Below are 19,316 nucleotides of genomic sequence, written 5' to 3'. Positions count from 1 at the left end.
GGTTCCGGTGTCAGCCGGTGGTGCCGGTGTCACCCGCTGGTTCGGGGTGCCCCGGTTGCTCCCGTTGTTTGGGGGGGCTGGCTATGGGGCGCTGCCCCCACTCTGCCCCTCAGGCCGCGTTGTTGTCCGGGTTCAGGGGCTGGCGCTGGGGGGCGGAGGGTTGGGGGGTGAGACCCACATCTGCCCCCCCCGGTTCGCTGTGGGGCAGTGGAACCCCCTGTGCCCCGCCATGGGGGTCCTGACCCCCCCTTGCCCCATAGCTCCCCATGGGGCTCCTGTGTCCCCCTGTGCCCCATAACTCCCTATGGGGTTCCTATGCCCCCCCCATGCCCCATAGCTCCGTCTGGGGTTCCTGAGTCCCCCCCTTGCCCCATAACTGCCTATGGGATTCCTGTGTCCCCCCCGTGCCCCCCAGCTCCCTATGGGTCCTCGTGCCCCACAGCTCCCTATGGGCTCCCCATGCCCCATAGCACCCTATGGGGTTCCTGGCCCACCCCGTGCCCCCCAGCTCCCTATGGGTCCCTGTGCCCCATAGCTCCCTATAGGCTCCCCGTGCCCCCCAGCTCACCGTGGGTCCCCATGCCCCATAGCACCCTATGGGTCCCTGTGCCCCCAGCTCCTTGTGGGTCCCCGTGCCCCATAGCACCCTATGGGTCCCTGTGCCCCCCAGCTCCCCGTGGGTCCCCGTGCCCCATAGCTCCCTATGGGTCCCCATGCCCCATAGCTCCCTATAGGCTCCCTGTGCCCCCAGCTCCCCGTGGGTCCCCGTGCCCCATAGCTCCCCATGGGTCCCCGTGCCCCATAGCTCCCTATAGGCTCCCTGTGCCCCATAGCTCCCCGTGGGTCCCCGTGCCCCATAGCTCCCTATAGGCTCCCTGTGCCCCATAGCTCCCTATAGGCTCCCCGTGCCCCATAGCTCCCCGTGGGTCCCCATGCCCCATAGCTCCCTATAGGCTCCCTGTGCCCCATAGCTCCCTATAGGCTCCCCGTGCCCCATAGCTCCCCGTGGGTCCCCGTGCCCCATAGCTCCCTATAGGCTCCCTGTGCCCCATAGCTCCCCATGGGTCCCTGTGCCCCATAGCTCCCCATGGGTCCCCCGTGCCCCCCGCTCCCCGTGGGTCCCCGTGCCCCCCGCTCACCGTGGGTCCCCGTGCCCCCCGCTCACCGTGGGGCAGGGGAAGCCCCCCTGCGCGCCCCCCAGCGGCTCCTCGTCCTCGTGCTGTTTCCGGAACACGGGGTTGTGGAAGCTGATGCTGTTGGTGCCGCGGCGGCGCCAGCTCCGCCGGAGCCCCCGGGCGCCCGCGCCCGCCAGCGCCAGCAGCCCTGCAGGGGCACGTCAGCACGCGGGGCCCATGGACCCCATGGGAGCCCAAACGGGACCCCCGTGGGACCCATGACCCCAAACCAGGACCCCCATGGGACCCAATGGACCCCAAACCGGGACCCCCATGGGACCCCAATGGGACCCCCGTGGGACCCAATGGGACCCCAAACCAGGACCCCAAACCGGGACCCCAAACCGGGACCCAATAAGACCCCAAACCGGGACCCCCCATGAGACCCCAAACCAGGACCCCCATGGGACCCCAATGGGACCCCTCAATGGGACCCCAAACTGGGACCCCCATGCGACCCCCAAACTGGGACCCCTCAATGGGACCCCAATGGGACCCCAAACTGGGACCCCACAATAGGGACCCAAACTGGGACCCCAAAGTGGGAACCCCCCCAAAGGGATCTCCAAACCAGGACCCCAAACCAGGACCCCCAAACCGGGACCCCAGCTCCATGACCCCAGTGCTGGGACCCCCCATTCAGACCGTTCTCCCCCAGTTCCCGGCCCCCCGACTCACCCAGGGGCAGCAGAACCGCCAGCACCGTGGAGCCCGTCCGGCGCCCCCCCTGCCCCACGGCGGCGCCTGCGAGAGGGGGAGGGGGGTCAGGGCTTGTGGGGCGGGATATGGGGCGGGATAGGGGGTGGGATGGGGGGCGGGATGTGGGGCTGGGATGGGATGTGGGGCTGGATGTGGGGCTGGGATGGGGTGTGGGATGGGGTGTGGGGCTGCAATGGGATGTGGGGCTGCAATGGGTTGTGGGGCGGGATGTGGGGCTGGTACCTGTTGCGGTGTTGCTGGAGGCTTTACTGGTGATACTGGTGTTACTGGTCACGCTGGCGTCCCTGGTGCTGCTGGTGTTGGCACCGGTGATACCGGAGTTACTGGTGTCACTGGTGTCACCGGTGCTGATACCGGTGTTACTGGTTGTACTGGTGTTACTGGTTGTACTGGTGATACTGGTTGTACTGGGTGATACTGGTGATACTGGTGATACTGTTGTACTGGTGATACTGTGTTACTGGTGTTACTGGTGATACTGGTGTTACTGGGAGCTGCATCTGTTGGGTCTGAAGCTTCTGTGGGGGGAGAGCGAGGGGGTTGGGGGGAATTTGGGGTGTGAGGGGTCCTGGGGGTCCCAGGGGGTCATGGGGGGGTTGGGGGGTCCCATTGGGGTCTGGGGGGGTCAGGAGGGTCAGGGGGTCCCATTGGGGTTTGGGGGTTCCTGGGGGGTCAGGGAGTCATGGGGAAGTCCTGGGGGTCCCAGGGGGGGTCAGGGGATTCCCATTGGGGTTTGGGGGGGTCAGGAGGGTCTGGGGGTCCCATTGGGGTCTAAGGGTTCCCACTGGGGTCTGGGGGGGTCAGAAGGGTTTGGGGGGTCCCATTGGGGTTTAAGGGGTCCCACTGGGGTTTAAGGGGTCCCATTGGGGTCAGGGGGTCCCCTGGGGTCTGGGGGTCCCACTGGGGGTCTGGGGGGTCCTACTGGGGTCTGGGGGGGTCAGGAGGGGTCTGGGGGGTCCCATTGGGGTCTGGGGGGGTCAGGAGGGTTTGGGGGATCCCACTGGGGTTTAAGGGGTCCCACTGGGGTCTGGGGGGGTCAGGAGGGTCTGGGGGGGGTCCCATTGGGGTCTGGGGGTCCCACTGGGGTCTGGGGGGGGTCAGGAGGGTCTGGGGGGGTCCCATTGGGGTCTGGGGGGGTCAGGAGGGTCTGGGGGTCCCCCGGGGGTCTCACCGCCGCACGTACCGCGCCGTCGGCCCGCAGGCGCAGCCCCCGGGGGGCACAGGCACCGGTGGCCCAGGGGCAGGTCCCCGGCAGCCGTGGGAGCAGCCGCCCCCCCCGTCCAGGCACTCGTTGAGCCCTGCGGGGAGACCGCGACCCCGTGACCCCGGTGACCCCGCGCGACCCCCGGTGACCCCTGGGGGGTGTCCCCACTGTGTCCCTGGGGGGTCTCCATGCTATGTTATTTCAGGGGGGGTCTCAGTGCTGTCATTGGGGTGGGGTCTCCCCGCCGTGTCATTGGGGGGGTCCCAGTGCTGTGTCATTTCGGGGGGGGGTCTCACCACTGTGTCATTGGGGTGGGGTCTCCATGCTATGTTATTTCGGGGGGGGGGGTCTCCCCACTGTGTCACTGGGGGTGTCTTCATGCTATGTTATTTGGAGGGGGTCTCCATGCTGTGTCATTGGGGGGGGGGTCTCCATGCTGTGTTATTTTGGGGGGGTGTCAGTGCTGTGTCATTGGGGGGGTCTCCCCGCCGTGTCATTGGGGGGGGTGTCCATGCTATGTTATTTGGGGGGGGTCCCCCCGCCGTGTCCCTGGGGGGGGTGTCAGTGCTGTGCCATTGGGGGGGGTCTCCCCGCCGTCGTGGTTTGGGGGGGGTGTCAGTGCTGTGTTATTTGGGGGGGGTGTCAGTGCTGTGTTATTTGGGGGGTGTCAGTGCTGTGTCATTGGGGGGTCTCCCCGCCGTGTCATTGGGGGGTGTCAGTGCTGTGTTATTTGGGGGGGGTCTCCCCCGCCGTGTCATTGGGGGTGTCAGTGCTGTGTTATTTGGGGGGGTCTCCCCGCCGTGTGGTTTGGGGGGGCTCTCACCGCACTCCTTGACGGGCTCGTCGGACCAGTCCCGGCAGTGGCGCCGCCGGTCGCAGACGCGGGCTCATGGGGACGCACTCGCCCTGAGCGAGCGGCACCGGAACCACGCGGGGCCCTCGCACGGGGGGGGCTGGGGGGCGCACGGGGGTCAGCGCCCCATGGAGCCCCCGGGAACCCCCCGGGACCCCCAGAGCCCCCCGGGACCCCCAGGAACCCCCCCAGAACCCCCTGGGACCGCCCCCAAGGAACCGCCTGGGACACCCCCCAGGAACCCCCCCACAACCCCCAGGAACCCCCCAGGACCCCCCAAGACCCCCTCAGGACTCCCCCAGGAACCCCCAGGACCCCCCTCAGGACTCCCCCGGGACCCCCCCTGGGAAACCCCCCCCAGGAACCCCCCAAGGACCCCCCTCAGGACTCCCCCAGGACACCCCGGGACCCCTCAGGACCCCCCCCAGAACCCCCTTTACACTCCCTCGTACCCAGGGGACACCCGACCTCATTGGAGCCCCCCCTGGGACCCCCCAGGACCCCCCCCCCCAGGAACCCCCAAGACCCCCAGGACCCCCCCCAGAACCCCCCCAAGAACCCCCTGCACCCCCCAGCAACCCCCCAGGAACCCCCTGGACCCCCAAGACCCCCCAGGTTGCCCCCTGGAACCCCCCAGGACCCCCCCCAGGAACCCCCCAGGACAACCCCTAGAACCCCCCAGGACCCCCAGGAATCCCCAGGACCCCCCAGGACCCCCGGACCCCACCACAAACCCCCCCGGACCCCCCCAGGACCCCCGGACCCCATACCCGTGGGACAGGCGTCCTCGTCGGAGCCGTCGGCGCAGTCGGTGTCGCCGTCGCAGCGCCGGGTCCCCGGGACGCAGCGGCCGTCGCGGCACCGGAACCAGCCGGGGGGGCACGGGGGGGGCCGCGGCTGCTCGGGGGGGACATGGGGGGGTCGGGGGGGTCTCATGGCCCCCCCGATGTCCCCCCATGTTCCTCTATGACCTCCCTGAGCCCCTCAGTGCCCCCCAGAGCTCCCCTGGACCCCAATCCCACCCCAGACCCCCCAACAGCCCCCAGACCCCCCCAGGATCCCCAAACCACCCCCAGAGCCCCCAGTGCCCCCCAGGACCCCCCAACATCCCCCAGAGCCCCCCAGGGCCCCAAGACCCCCAAACCACCCCCCCAGTGCCCCCAAGGACCCCCAGGACCCCCAAGTGACCCCAGAGACCCCCAGGACCCCCAAACCAACCCCAGACCCCCCAGATCCCCCCAGGACCCCAAGACCACCCCCCCCAGTGCCCCCAAGGACCCCAAGGACCCCCAAACCACCCCCAGACCCCCCAGGAATGCAAGACCACCCCCCAAACCCCCCAAACCACTCCCTAGAGCCCCCAGAGCCCCCCAGCACCCCCAAACCGCCCCCCCAGCCCCGAGTTACCGCAGCCGCGCTCGTCGGAGCCGTCGCGGCAGTCGCCGGAGCCGTCGCAGCGCCAGCGCCCGTGGACGCACTCGCCGGAGCCGCAGGCGAACTGCAGGGGGGGGCAGCGGCGGGGGGGGGGCGCGGGGGGGCCGCCGGGGGGGGTCGCCGGGGGGGTGCCCCCGCCCCGCTGCAGTTGTGGGGCCACTCGTCGGAGCCGTCGGGGGCAGTCGGGGTCCCCGTCGCACAGGAACGCGGGCGGCACGCAGCCGGCGCCCCGGCCGCACGGGAGGTGCTCACCGGGCAGCCGCGGGGGGCTGGGGGAGGGGGGGACGGGGGTCAGACCCGTCCGTGTCCCACATGTCCCCCATATCCCCCCCATCCCCCCATGTCCCCCCCATGTCCCCAACGTCCCCCAATGTCCCCAATGTCCCCCTATCCCTCCATGTCCCCAATGTCCCCCAATCCCACCCATGTCCCCAATGTCCCCAGTGTCCCCAGTGTCCCCATATCCCCCCCGTGTCCCCCAATGTCCCCCAATGTCCCCCAATGTCCCCATATCCCTGCCATGTCCCCAACGTCCCCCAATGTCCCCATATCCCCCCCATGTCCCCCAATGTCGCCATATCCCCCCCATGTCACCCCATATCCCCAACATCCCCCAATGTCCCCAATATCCCCCTATCCCCCTCCATGTCCCCAATGTCCCCAATGTCCCCATATCCCCCCAACATCCCCAATGTCCCCCAGTGTCCCCCATATCCCCCCCGTATCCCCAATGTCGCCATATCCCCCCCACGTCCCCCATGTCCCCATTGTCCCCTAATGTCCCCAATGTCCCCCTATCCCCTCCATGTCCCCAATGTCCCCCCTATCCCCCCCAACATCCCCAATGTCCCCAGTGTCCCCATATCCCCCCCGTGTCCCCAATGTCCCCATTGTCCCCCCAATGTCCCCAATGTCCCCCTATCCCCTCCATGTCCCCAATGTCCCCAATGTCCCACTATCCACCCCATGTCCCCCAATGTCCCCAATGTCCCCCAATGTCCCCCCTATCCCCCCATGTCCCCAATGTCCCCAATGTCCCCCTATCCCCCCCAGGTCCCCAATGTCCCCCCATGTCCCCCTATCCCCCCCAGGTCCCCAATGTCCCCACTCACGGCAGTCGGTCTCGTCGGCCCCGTCCTCGCAGTCCCTGTGACCGTCGCAGCGCCAGGAGCCGGGGACACAGCGGCCGAGGCCACCGCAGCGGAACTGGGACGGGGAGCACGACAGGGACCCTGGGGACGTTATGGGGACATGGGGACCTTGTGGGGACACGGGGGCCCTGGGGACTCCATGGGACATGGGGACGTTGTGGAGACACCACAGGACATGGGGACGTTGTGGGGAGAGGGGACATTGAGGGGACATGGGGACAGGGACCCTGGGGACACCATGGGACATGGGGACCTTGTGGGGAGAGGGGGCATTGAGGGGACATGGGGACAGGGAACATGGGGACATTATGGGGACATGGGGACCTTGTGGGGACACGGGGGCCCTGGGGACTCCATGGGACATGGGGACATTGTGGGGAGAGGGGACATTGTGGGGACATGGGGACACCATAGGACATGGGGACGTTGTGGGGATGGGGAGCATAACAGGGACCCTGGGGACATTATGGGGACATGGGGACATTGGGGGACATGGGGACATTGGGGGACATTGTGGGACTGGGATATGGGGACACAGACATTGTGGGGACATGGGGACAGGGCTATGGGGACATTGTGGGGATGGGGAGCAGGACAGGGACCCTGGGGACGCAGACATGACACGGGGCCATTGTGGGGACAGGGGACATCGTGGGGACATAGGGACCCTGGGGACAGGGGGCCATGACATGTGGGGACATGGGGACATTGTGGGGATGGGGAGACATGGGGACAGGGACCAGGGGGACGTTGTGGGGACACTGGAGGGGAGCAGGGGGACATGGGGACAGGGACATTGGGGCCAGGGGGACATGGGGGGGACATCTCAGGGTGACAGGGGTGACAGTGCCTCTCAGGAGGGTCTCGGGGTGACGGGGACACTCACGACAGGTCTCGGGGGTCTCATCGTCCCCCTCCGGACACTCGGGGCGCCCGTCACAGACCCAGGAGTTGGGGATACACGACCCGTCCCCACAGACGAACTGACCGGGGGGACACGGGACACCTGGGACAGGGACCCCAAAAACGGACTGAGCCCCCAAAACAACCGCCCCCATCCCCCCCAGACGCAAAACCCCCGACGTTTGGGGTTCGGTCCCGGGGGTCAAGGATCGGCCCCCCCCCCCCCCCAGGATCGGGCCCCGTCCCCAGGATCGGGCCCCCCGCGGGTGTGGCGGGACCGCACCCTCCCTGGCGCGCCGCGTTCCCATTGGCTTCCGCAGCGCGTCCCCGCCCGGTGGTCAGTCCGCTCCTCCGCCAATCACAATCGCGTCCGCCGCGGGGGCGGAGCGCGGAAAGCGAGGCGATTGGTCCCTTCTCAGAGACCAGAGGGCGGGGTCTCGCCGGAGCGCGGCGGTGATTGGTCCGTTTCAGCGCGCGGGGGCGGGGCCGCGCAGCAGCGTGGCTGCGATGGCGGCGGCGGGACCGGAGCGTGCGGGGGAAGAACCGGGAGGCGCCGCCGCCCTGAGCCCCGGGGAGCGGAGCCGAGGGGCCGGCCCGCCGCGGGAAGGGACGGGAGCGCGGCTGGGGGGGGCAGGTCCCGGTTTGGGGCACCGGACGCCGCTTTAGGGCGGGGCAGGTGCCGGTTTTGGGGGGGGAAATGCCGCTCTGGGTGGGGGGGAGGGGGTCCAGGCGCCGGTTTGGGCGGCGGACCCGGGTAGGGGGGGCAGGTCCGCTCCGGTTCCCCGCCCCGTTCCCCCTCACCTGCTCCCGGTGCCGCCGTCGCTCCCGCCAGCAGCAGCAGCAGCGCCGCGGCCGCTCCCGGCTCCATCGCGCTCCGCTCGGCGCCTCCGGCCCCTCCGGCCCGGACGCGGTTCCCGGGACGGCCGCATTTGAACGGCCGGGGGCGTGGTTTGAGAGGGGGGCGTGGCCCAGCGGGGCGTAGCCAATCGCGGGCAGGAGTTAGCGATGGGCGTGGTTTTATGAGGGGCGCGGATTGTCGGGGCGTGGCCTACTGCTGGCATGAGTGAGCGAGGGGCGTGGCTTAGCGGCGGTGCAGCCAATCGCGGGCGTGAGTTAGGGAGGGGCGTGGCTTATCGAGGGCGTGGGCGCCGCACACCTGAATCAACGAGGGGCGCGGGTTTAATGATTGGGCGTGGCTTAGCATGGGCTTACCCAATAGCGGCGAAGGGGCGTGGCTCCGCGGGGGCGTGGCTGAAGTGGAGTGATCCCCGGGGCGGCGCGTTTCGCGGGTTTTTAACCGATTCGGCGCTGAATTGACGCCGTTTTTTCCCAGGATTTGCGCCCCCACCCCCAAAACCCGGTGACCCCCCCCAAATCCCCCCCCCCGGCGCACAGAGACCCCCCCCGCTCTGGTGGGTTTAATTTATTGATCGGTTCGAAATCCAGTGACATCGACAGCGGCACCGGCACCGCGGGGGGGTCGGGGGGGGGGAACCGGAGGAACCGGAACCGGGAGGAAGAAGCGGCACCGGAAGCGGAGCCGGCGCCGCGGTCCGTGCCGGTTCCCGGTGTATAAATAGCAGGAGGTTGATCCGTGGTCCGGGGCGGGGGGCACTAGGACCCCAGGGGGGCACGCGGGGTCACTCGGGGTCAATCGTCCTCGGTGCCGCTGCCGGAGCGATCCTGGGGGGAGGGGCGGAGATGGGGCTTGGGGGGCGGGGGGTAGTTTGGGGGGTTGTGGGGCAGGTGTAGGGCAGGAGGTGCTCATGGGGCAGGTCTGGGGCAGGATATGGGGCGGTTAGGGGGTGGCTGTGGGGCGGGATGGGGGGCGGTTGTGAGATGGATCTGGGACAGTTGTGGGGCAGTTGGGGGGGCGGTTGTGGGGAAGGATGTGGGACAGTTATGGGGCAGGATGGGGGGCAGTTATGGGGGGCAGTGTAGAGCAGGTCTAGGGCAGTTTGGGGCAGTCGTGGGGCACTGTGGGGCAGTTATGGGGCAGGTCTAGGGCAATGTGGGGCAGTTGTGGGTCAGTTGTGGGGCAGTGTGGGTCAGTTGTGGGGCAGTTATGGGGCAGTTTTGGGTCAGTCGTGGGGCAGTCAGTGTGGGGCAGTTGTGGGTCGGTTGTGTGGCAGTGTGGGGCAGTCAGTGTGGGGCAGTGTGGGTCAGCTATGGGTCAGGTGTGGGGCAGTGTGGGGCAGTCAGTGTGGGTCAGCTATGGGGCAGTGTGGGTCAGTTTTGGGTCACTTGTGGGGCAGTGTGGGTCAGCTATGGGGCAGTGTGGGGCAGTCAGTGTGGGGCAGTCAGTGTGGGGCAGTGTGGGTCAGCTATGGGGCAGTGTGGGTCAGCTATGGGGCAGTGTGGGGCAGTCAGTGTGGGGCAGTCAGTGTGGGGCAGTGTGGGTCAGCTATGGGGCAGTGTGGGTCAGTTATGGGGCAGTGTGGGTCAGCTATGGGGCAGTGTGGGTCAGCTATGGGGCAGTGTGGGGCAGTCAGTGTGGGGCAGTCAGTGTGGGGCAGTGTGGGTCAGCTATGGGGCAGTCAGTGTGGGGCAGTCAGTGTGGGGCAGTCAGTGTGGGGCAGCCATGGGGCAGTCAGTGTGGGTCAGCTATGGGGCAGTCAGTGTGGGGCAGTCAGTGTGGGGCAGTCAGTGTGGGGCAGTCAGTGTGGGGCAGCTATGGGGCAGTGTGGGTCAGCCATGGGGCAGTCAGTGTGGGGCAGTGTGGGGCAGTCAGTGTGGGGCAGTCAGTGTGGGTCAGCCATGGGGCAGTCAGTGTGGGGCAGTCAGTGTGGGGCAGCTATGGGGCAGTCAGTGTGGGTCAGCCATGGGGCAGTCAGTGTGGGGCAGTCAGTGTGGGGCAGTGTGGGGCAGTCAGTGTGGGGCAGTCAGTGTGGGTCAGCCATGGGGCAGTCAGTGTGGGGCAGCCCCTCACCTCGTCCTGCTCGTCGTCGCTGTCGTCGTCGCTCACCACGGGTTTGGCGCGGGAGCCGCGGCCCGGGCGCCTCCGGCCCTTGAGCCGCTCGGGCGCCTTGTCCTTGCGGCCCAGCTTGATCTTGACCTTGACCGAGCGCGCTGGGGGCACGAGGTCACCGGGGTCACAGCTGTTCCCCCCTCCTGTGCTGCCCCACAACTGCCCCCCCCAAATCCTGCCCCACAACCACCCCCCAAATCCCCCCCCACCCTCAAGTCCTGCCCCACAACTGCCTCTTCCCCCCAAATCCTGTCCCACAACTGCCCCCCCAAGTCCTACCCCAAAGCTGCTCCTGCCCCCCAAGTCCTGCCCCACAACTGCCCCCAAAGTCCAAGTCCCCCCCCACCCTCAAATCCCGCCCCACAACCGTCCCTTCCTCCCCAAGTCCTGCCCCACAACTGCCTCCTGCCCCCCAACTTACCCCTAAATCCTGCCCCACAACTGCCCCCAAGTCCTGCCCCACAACTGCCCCCAAGTCCTGCCCCACAACTGCCTCCTGCCCCCCAAGTGCCCCCCAAGTGCCCCACAACTGCCCCCCAAGTCCTGCCCCACAACTGCCCCCCAAGTCCTGCCCCACAACTGCCCCCCAAGTCCTGCCCCATAGCTGCTCCTGCCCCCCAGTGCCCCCCAAGTGCCCCCCAAGTCCTGCCCCACAACTGCCCCCCAAGTCCTGCCCCAAAGCTGCTCCCGCCCCCAAAGTCCAAGTCCCCCAGGTCCTGCCCCCCAGGTCCTGCCCCACACCGACCCTCGGCCTCGGAGCCGTCCTCCTCGGGCTCCTCCTCCTCCTCGCTCTCCTCCCCCTCGCTCTCCTCCTCCTTCTCCATCTTCTGCCGCACGCTGGTGAACACCGACTGCAGCACGATGGAGTCCTCGTAGATCTGGGGGACAGGGGTGACACCGGGGACACGGGGGACGTGGGGACACTGGGGGACACTGGGGGACGTGGGGGACAGGGGGACGTGGGGGACACAGGGGGACACGGGGGACAGGGGGACGTGGGGGACAGGGGGGACACTGGGGACACTGGGGGACGTGGGGGACACGGGGGGACACTTGTGGGGGACACTGGGGGACGTGGGGGACGCACCAGCGAGCCCTCGAGGTTGAAGGTCTGCGCGTTCTGGCACAGCAGCATCACGTCCTTCTCCAGGTCGTTGAGGCTGCGGTACTTGTGGTTGCGGATGCGCTCCTGGGTGGCACCAAAGTGACGCCGAAGTGACGCCAAAGTGACGCCAAATCGGCACAGAAGTGACAGAGAAGTGACACCGAAGGGGCACCAAAATGGCACAGAAGTGGCACCAAAGTGACACCAGAGTGACACCAGAGTGACACAGAAGTGATGCCGAAGTGACACCGAAGTGGTGCCGAAGTGGCACCAAAGTGGCACAGAACTGACACCAAAGTGGCGCCAAAGTGGCACAGGAGTGGCACAGAAGTGGCGCCAAAGTGGCACAGAACTGACACCAAAGTGGCGCCAAAGTGGCACAGAAGTGGCACAGAAGTGGCACAGAAGTGGCACAGAAGTGGCACAGAAGTGGCACAGAAGTGGCACAGAAGTGGCACAGAAGTGGCACAGAAGTGGCGCCGCGGGGCCGTCATTTTGGGGGGATTTACCTTGATCTTCTTGAAGTCGACGGGTTTGCGGATCAGCTCGTAGTACTCGGGCAGCTCCTTGCGCGAGGGCAGCTGGATGAAAACCTCGCTGAGCTGGCGGCCGCTGCTGCTGCAGGGACAGCGGGGGCGGGGACACCGGTGACACCGGCCCCACGGCGCCCCACGCACCCCCCGGTGGCCCCACAGGGGGGTTTTGGGGTTAAACACCCGTTTTTCCCCGTGCCCCATTGTCCCCGTGCCCCATTGTCCCCACCTGTCCTTGTACTTGATGACATCAGATTGTCCCCAAGTGACATATGTGACCCACCAACCACCACGGTCACCCCTGGGTTGGTGACCCAACCAATTCCCCATTAGTTAACCACCTGGAACCCCCCCCCAGGTCCCACTGTCCCCGCGCCCCATTGTCCCCGTGTCCCATTGTCCCCATTGTCCCCGCGCCCCATTGTCCCTGTGTCCCATTGTCCCTGTGCCCTGTTGTCCCCGTGCCCCACTGTCCCCGTGTCCCATTGTCATTGTCCCCACTGTCCCCGTGCCCCATTGTCCCCATTGTCCCTGTGCCCCATTGTCCCCGCGTCCCATTGTCCCCGTGCCCCATTGTCCCTGTGTCCCATTGTCCCCGTGTCCCATTGTCATTGTCCCCACTGTCCCCATTGTCCCCGTGCCCCATTGTCCCTGCGTCCCATTGTCCCCGTGTCCCATTGTCATTGTCCCCACTGTCCCCATTGTCCCCGTGCCCCATTGTCCCCGCGCCCCATTGTCCCCGTGCCCCATTGTCCCCGTGTCCCACTGTCCCCATTGTCCCCGTGTCCCACTGTCCCCATTGTCCCTGTGCCCCACTGTCCCCGTGCCCCACTGTCCCCACTGTCCCCGTGCCCCACTGTCCCCATTGTCCCCGTGCCCCATTGTCCCCATTGTCCCCACTGTCCCCGTGCCCCATTGTCCCCATTGTCCCCGTGCCCCATTGTCCCCACTGTCCCCGCGCCCCACTGTCCCCACCTGTCCTTGTACTTGATGACGGCGTCCACGATCTTCCTCATGCGGCGGGTGAGGGGGGGCGGGTTCGGCGCCAGCTTTTCGGCGGGGGGGCGCCCCCGTTTCTTCTGCCTCTTGGGGTCGTCGTCGCGGTCGCGGGGCCGCGCGGGGGCGGGGGGCGCCGAGGGTCCCACGTCCCCGTCGCGCTTGCGCTTGCGCGAGGATTTCTTCTGGCGCACCTCCTCCTCGATCTCCTCCAGCGTCCCCTCCTCGATGGCCTGCGGCCATTAGCGGCCATTAGCGGCCATTAGCGCTCATTAGCGCTCATTAGCCACTAACGAGGGCGCCGGCGGCACCGACGTGGGGGGATTCAGTGGGGGACTCACTGGGGTCGTGTCCCCAAATGTCACAGGGACGCGGTTTGGGGGCAGTTCATGGACTGGAGGCTCCGTGGGGACAGATTTGGGGTGACCACAAATGCTCCTCATTAACAGGTAATTAGGAGGGGGACAAATGAGGTGTTAACCCCCATTAATTAAGCGGTTTACTCGGGGTTGTGTCCCCAAATGTCACAGGGACACGGACAGGATTCGGGGTCCACAGGGACAGATTTGGGGTGACCACAAACATCCCTCGTTAATGGGTAATTAGGAGGGGGACAAATGAGGTGTTAATAACAATTAATTAAGCGTTTTCCTCGGGGTCGTGTCCCCAAATGTCACAGGGAGGTGGATGCATTTTGGGGCAGAACCCCCACGATTTGGGGCCAAAACCCCTAAATATTGGGGCAGAATCCCCACGTTTTGTGGTGGAATCCTCAAGTTTTGTGGCAAAAGCTCCAAATTTGGGGGCAGAACCCCCCATTTTGTGTCGTAAACCCCCTCATTTTGTGTTGTAAACCCCCATTTTGTGTCGTACCCCCCCATTTGGGGCAAAACCCCCCATTTGGGGCAAAACCCCTCCTATTTTTTGTCAGAAATCCCCCATTTTGTATCATAACCCCCCCATTTTGTGTCAGAACCCCCATTTTGTGGCAGAAATCCCCCCATTTTGTGTCATAACCGCCATTTTGCATCCTAACCCCCCATTTTGTGTCATAACCCCCATTTTGCGTCATAACCCCCCATTTGGGGCAGAAACCCCGCGTTTTGGGGCAGAAACCCCCCGTTTTGGGGCAGAAAGCCCCCTATTTTTTTGGCAAAATCCCCCATTTTGTGTCAGAACCCCCATTTTGTGTCAGAACCCCCCATTTGGGGCAGAACCCCCCATTTTGTGTCAGAACCCCCCATTTGGGGCAGAACCCCCCATTTTGTGTCATAACCCCCAATCTTGTGTCCCAACCCCCACCTTGCGTCCCAGCCCCCATCTCGCGTCCCAGCCCCCCATTTTGCGTCCCAGCCCCCCATTTTGCATTGTAACCCCCCATTTTGCGTCCCACCGCCCCGCTCCCCGGGTACCTTGAGCCACTGCTTCTCGGTGAGCGAGTCGCTGTAATCCACCTCCTTGCGGTGGCGGGAGCCGCGGCCGAACATCTTCTCCTCCTCCTCCTCGCAGGTGAGCCGCTCCACCTCGGCGTCGTCCTTGATGATCCAGGCCGGCAGCTCGTCCTCCTCCATCAGCCGCGGCTTGCGCTTGGGGTTCCGCGCCTCCTCGCGCCGCCGGTCCAGGTCCATGCGCTGGGCAAACGCTCGTTAGCGGGTCACATTAATTGGGCTTTGAAATAGGGAGAGCGGCGGATGGCGGGGGGGGGTGCCCGAGATGTTCTGAGGGGTTTTGGGGGGGTTGCGGAGGAGAAAAAGGGGGTTGGTGGGGAGCGGCGCCTCCGGGGGTAAAATGGCGCTAAAATCACCTCAGGGCTCAAAATGGCGCTAAAATCACCTCAGGGATCAAAATGGCGCCAGAATCACCTCAAAGCACAAGATGGCGGCACCAAAATCAGCTCAGGGCTCAACATGGCGCCAAAATCACCTCAGGGATCAAAATGGCACCAGAATCACCTCAGGGCCCAAAATGGCGCCAGAATCACCTCAGGGATCAAAATGGCGCCAGAATCACCTCAGGGCCCAAAATGGCGCCAGAATCACCTCAGGGATCAAAATGGCGCCAGAATCACCTCAGGGCCCAAAATGGCGCCAGAATCACCTCAGGGCCCAAAATGGCGCCAGAATCACCTCAGGGATCAAAATGGCGCCAGAATCACCTCAGGGCCCAAAATGGCGCCAGAATCACCTCAGGGCCCAAAATGGCGCCAGAATCACCTCAAAGCACAAGATGGCGGCACCAAAATCAGCTCAGGGCTCAAAATGGCGCCAAAATCACCTCAGGGATCAAAATGGCGCCAGAATCACCTCAGGGCTCAAAATGGTGCCAGAATCACCTCAGGGCTCAAAGTGGCGCCAGAATCACCTCAGGGATCAAAGTGGCGCCAGAATCACCTCAGAACACAAGATGGCGGCACCAGAATCACCTCAGGGCTTGAAATGGTGCTAAAATCACCTCGGGGATCAAAATGGCGCCAGAATCACCTCAGGGATCAAAATGCCGCTAAAATCACCTCAAAGCACAAGTTGGCGGCACTGGAATCACCTCAGGACTCAAAATGGCGCTAAAACCACCTCAGGGCTCAAAATGGTGTTAAAATCACCTCAAAGCACAAAATGGCGGCACCAGAATCACCTCAGAATACAAAATGGTGGCCGGAGGGGCAACAAAAATCACCTCGAAACACAAAATGGCGCTAAAATCACCTCAGGGTTTGAAATGGTGATTAAATTACCTCAGAACACAAAATGGCGGCACCGGAATCACCTCAGGGCTCAAAGTGGTGCCAGGGGCACAAAAATCACCTCAAAACACAAAACAGTTGCCAAACTGGTGCTTTTTGCGGTGGGAAAACAGCTCTTTTGGGCAGGAAAACGGTGGTTTTTTGAGCGGGAAAGTGGCGTTTTTTGGGGGTGTGAAACAGCCGGTTTTGGGTGGGGAAATGGCGCTTTTTTGGGGTGTAAAAAGGTGGTTTTGGGTCCCGCTCACCATGAAGAGGTCGAACTCCTCCTCGTGCCGCGCGATCATCTGGTTCACGGTCTCGTCGTCGGGAACCTCGTCCTCCTCCTGCCGATTTTAACAAAAAAGCTCATTAAAACACACAAAACGGCACCAAAATCACCTCAAAACGGAACCAAAATCACCTCAAAATGGCGTTATTAATCATTTTGCCTTTTAACCCCACGTCCCCTCAGCTTTGAGGACACGGAGCAACTATTTCAACTGTTAACTCCCCCACACCCTCGGCCCTGAGCCCGCGGAGCCATTTTTTGGCTTTTTAGCCCCAATTATTTGGATTTTAGGCCCCACACGCCCTTGACTTCCCTGCCATTTTCTTCCCGCCAATTTCTTCTCCACCTTTTCTTCCCGCCAATTTTTTCCCCCGCCCTTTTTTCCCGCCATTTTCTTCCCCACCATTTTTTTCCCATCATTTTCTTCCCGCCAACTTTTTTCCCCCAATTTTTTCCTGCCAACTTTTTCCCGCCATTTTCTTCCTGCCAATTTTTTCCCCGCCATTTTCTTCCCCACCATTTTTTTCCTGCCATTTTCTTCCCGCCAACTTTCCCCCCCAATTTTTCCCCGTCATTTTCTTCCCGCCAATTTTTTCCTGCCATTTTCTTCCCGCTATTTTCTTCCTGCCAATTTTTTCCCGCCATTTTCTTCCTGCCAATTTTTTTCCCGCCATTTTCTTCCCGCTATTTTCTTCCTGCCAATTTTTTTCCCGCCATTTTCTTCCTGCCAATTTTTTTCCCGCCATTTTCTTCCCACCAACTTTCCCCCCCAATTTTTCCCCGCCATTTTCTTCCCACCAATTTTTTTCCCGCCATTTTCTTCCTGCCAATTTTTCCCTGCCATTTTCTTCCCGCCATTTTCTTTCCCCGCCATTTTCTTCCCCCCGCCATATTTTCCCGCCAATTTCCCCCCCCCCAGCTCCCTCCCCTCCCTTTCCCCGCGCCAACTCTCGGCCCGAACGCCGCCGCCCCCACCTCGTCCTGCTCCTCGTGCTCCAGGATGGCCTGCAGGAAGGCGCGGCGCTCGTGGCTCGAGGACTTCTGGTCGAACATGCCGGCCTGGATGACCTTCTGGTCCACGTTCAGCTTGTACTTGGCGGCCGCCAGGATCTTCTCCTCCACGCTGTTGACGGTGCAGAGCCGCAGCACGCGGACCTCGTTCTGCTGCCCGATGCGGTGAGCGCGGTCCTGCGCCTGCAGGTCCTGCGCAACAACAGCCGCTCGCAGCCACGGCCGGCCCCGCCGCCACAAACAACGGCGGTCGCCGGCGCTTCGCAGCACCAAAAACACCGTTTTACGCCCTAAAACGCTGCGGTGGCCGGGAAACGTCGGAACGGCCGGCGCGGGGAAACGCCAGCCGGGTTGGCGCAGGGGGAATTTGGGCGGAATCGACAAGTTTTGGGACGGAATTCGAAGGTTTGGGGCACAAACGCCAAATTTTGTGGCGGAATCATGAAGTTTTGGGGCGGATTCTCCACGTTTTGGGGCAGAATCCTGAAGTTTTGAGGCAGAATCTCCACATTTTGAGGCAGAATCTTGAAGTTTTGGGGCAGAATCCTGAGGTTTTGGGGCAGAATCCTGAAGTTTTGAGGCAGAATCATGAAGTTTTGGGGGCAGAATCATGAAGTTTTGGGGCGGATTCTCCACGTTTTGGGGCAGAATCCTGAAGTTTTGAGGCAGAATCTTGAAGTTTTGAGGCGTATTCTCCACATTTTGGGGCAAAATCCCCACATTTTGAGGCAGATTCTCCACATTTTAAGGCAGAATCTTCAAGTTTTGGGGCAGATTCCCACGTTTTGGGGCAGAATCCCTGACTAGGGTTCCAGTCACTGTCGAAGATGATGACAGTGATTGTTTGTGCGTGTTTTTGGTTATTTTGGGTTATTTTTCAGTGATTTTGGTACCTGGTGGGGGTTCCAGTCGCCGTCAAAGATGCCGACAGCGATCACTTGTGCGCGTTTTGGGTTATTTTGGGTTATTTTTCAGTGATTTTGGTACCCGATTAGCGTTCCGGTCGCTGCCGAAGATGACGCTGGTGCGTGTTTCGGGGTCATTTTGGGTGGTTTCCGTACCTGGTGGGGGTTCCAGTCGCTGTCGAAGATGATGACGGTGTCGGCCGACTGCAGGTTGAGGCCCAGCCCGCCGGCGCGGGTGCTCAGCAGGAAGATGAAGTACTCGGAGCCCGGCTCGTTGAACGTCTTCAGCAGCATCCCCCGGTCCTCCGCCTTCGTCGTGCCTGCGCCACAGCAGCGCCGCTACTACACCCGCACTACACCCCTACGACACCCGCACTACACCCCTACGACACCCGCACTACACCCGCACTACACCCCTACGACACCCGCACTACACCCGCACGACACCCCTACTACACCCATACTGCACCGCCACTCCCACCCAGCTCGCTCCTCCATTAATCCCATCCCAGGTTACTCCTGCGTCAGGTTAATCCTCAAGTTACTCCAGCCCCATGTTACTCTTGTCTCCAGTTACTCCTCAGTTACTCCAGCCCCATGTTACTCCAGCCCCATGTTACTCCAGCCCCATGTTACTCCAGCCCCATGTTACTCCTGTTTCCAGTTACTCTTGCTCCAGTTTAATCCTCAGTTCCTCCAGCCCCATGTTACTCCTGCCCCATGTTACTCCTCGGTTACACCAGCCCCATCTTACTCCTGCCCCATCTTATTCCTCGGTTACTCCAGCCCCATCTTACCCCTCAGTTACTCCAGCCCCATGTTACTCCAGCCCAATGTTACTCCTCGGTTACACCAGCCCCATGTTACTCCAGCCCAGGGTTACTCCTGTTTCCAGTTACTCCTCGGTTACCCATCCCCATGTTACTCTTGTCTCCAGTTACTCCTCAGGTTACTCCTGCCCCATGTTACTCCTCGGTTACCCATCCCCATGTTACTCTTGTCTCCAGTTACTCCCGCCCTGAGTTGCTCCTCAGGTTACTCCTGCTCCAGGTTAATCCTCAGTTACTCCAGCCCAGAGTTAGTCCTGTCTTGTTACTCCCACCCAGGGTTACTCCTCAGTTACTCCAGCCCCACATTACTCCTGTCTCCAGCTACTCCTGCCCCATGTTAATCCTCACTTAGTCCAGCCTCACGTTACTCCAGTAACCTGCAGTTGGTTTTAAGGCCACATTTGGGCCCACGGTTGGTTTTAAGGCCACATTTAGGCCTGCGGTTGGTTTTAAGGCCACGTTTGATGTGTTTAGAACCACAGTGGGTTTTAAGGCCACAGTTGGGCCCATGTCTGGTTTT

General features: G+C 63.4%; 2 protein-coding genes and 1 long non-coding RNA gene across 5 annotated transcripts in view; all 3 read right to left on the bottom strand.

The window, feature by feature from the left end:
• Positions 1-2,361, bottom strand: LOC135576728 (uncharacterized). Its single transcript, XR_010468501.1, has 4 exons — positions 2,118-2,361; positions 1,854-1,919; positions 1,166-1,323; positions 1-145 (listed from the first exon to the last, which is right to left on the bottom strand). It is a non-coding gene; the product is annotated as an uncharacterized LOC135576728 (long non-coding RNA).
• Positions 2,362-3,052: 691 nt separating this feature from the next.
• Positions 3,053-8,397, bottom strand: LDLR (low density lipoprotein receptor). Its single transcript, XM_065043847.1, has 7 exons — positions 8,242-8,397; positions 7,424-7,543; positions 6,499-6,618; positions 5,360-5,655; positions 4,723-4,849; positions 3,923-4,051; positions 3,053-3,193 (listed from the first exon to the last, which is right to left on the bottom strand). Exons 1-6 carry the CDS (start codon positions 8,306-8,308, stop codon positions 3,987-3,989), a joined length of 795 nt encoding a protein of 264 aa, XP_064899919.1. The 5' UTR covers positions 8,309-8,397; the 3' UTR covers positions 3,053-3,193; positions 3,923-3,986.
• Positions 8,398-8,848: 451 nt separating this feature from the next.
• SMARCA4 (SWI/SNF related, matrix associated, actin dependent regulator of chromatin, subfamily a, member 4) overlaps positions 8,849-19,316 on the bottom strand; it is a 34,034-nt gene continuing 23,566 nt past the window's right edge. For 2 of the 3 annotated variants that reach the window (XM_065043841.1, XM_065043843.1), the window contains exons 26-35: positions 18,123-18,286; positions 17,026-17,253; positions 16,028-16,105; positions 14,455-14,673; positions 13,022-13,275; positions 12,023-12,131; positions 11,496-11,597; positions 11,154-11,286; positions 10,370-10,509; positions 8,849-9,123 (exon numbers count right to left, since the gene is read on the bottom strand). In XM_065043841.1, coding sequence (XP_064899913.1) covers positions 9,091-9,123; positions 10,370-10,509; positions 11,154-11,286; positions 11,496-11,597; positions 12,023-12,131; positions 13,022-13,275; positions 14,455-14,673; positions 16,028-16,105; positions 17,026-17,253; positions 18,123-18,286 — 1,460 coding nt within the window. In that variant the 3' untranslated portion in view covers positions 8,849-9,090. The remainder of the gene's footprint in view (positions 9,124-10,369; positions 10,510-11,153; positions 11,287-11,495; positions 11,598-12,022; positions 12,132-13,021; positions 13,276-14,454; positions 14,674-16,027; positions 16,106-17,025; positions 17,254-18,122; positions 18,287-19,316) is intronic. The other variant, XM_065043842.1, reaches the window with a different exon arrangement.

Source organism: Columba livia, chromosome 30 (assembly GCF_036013475.1).
Source record: "Columba livia isolate bColLiv1 breed racing homer chromosome 30, bColLiv1.pat.W.v2, whole genome shotgun sequence".
NCBI lineage: Eukaryota > Metazoa > Chordata > Aves > Columbiformes > Columbidae > Columba > Columba livia.
Note: the sequence above shows the minus strand (reverse complement) of the source record. Positions and strands in the feature narration are given on the sequence as shown.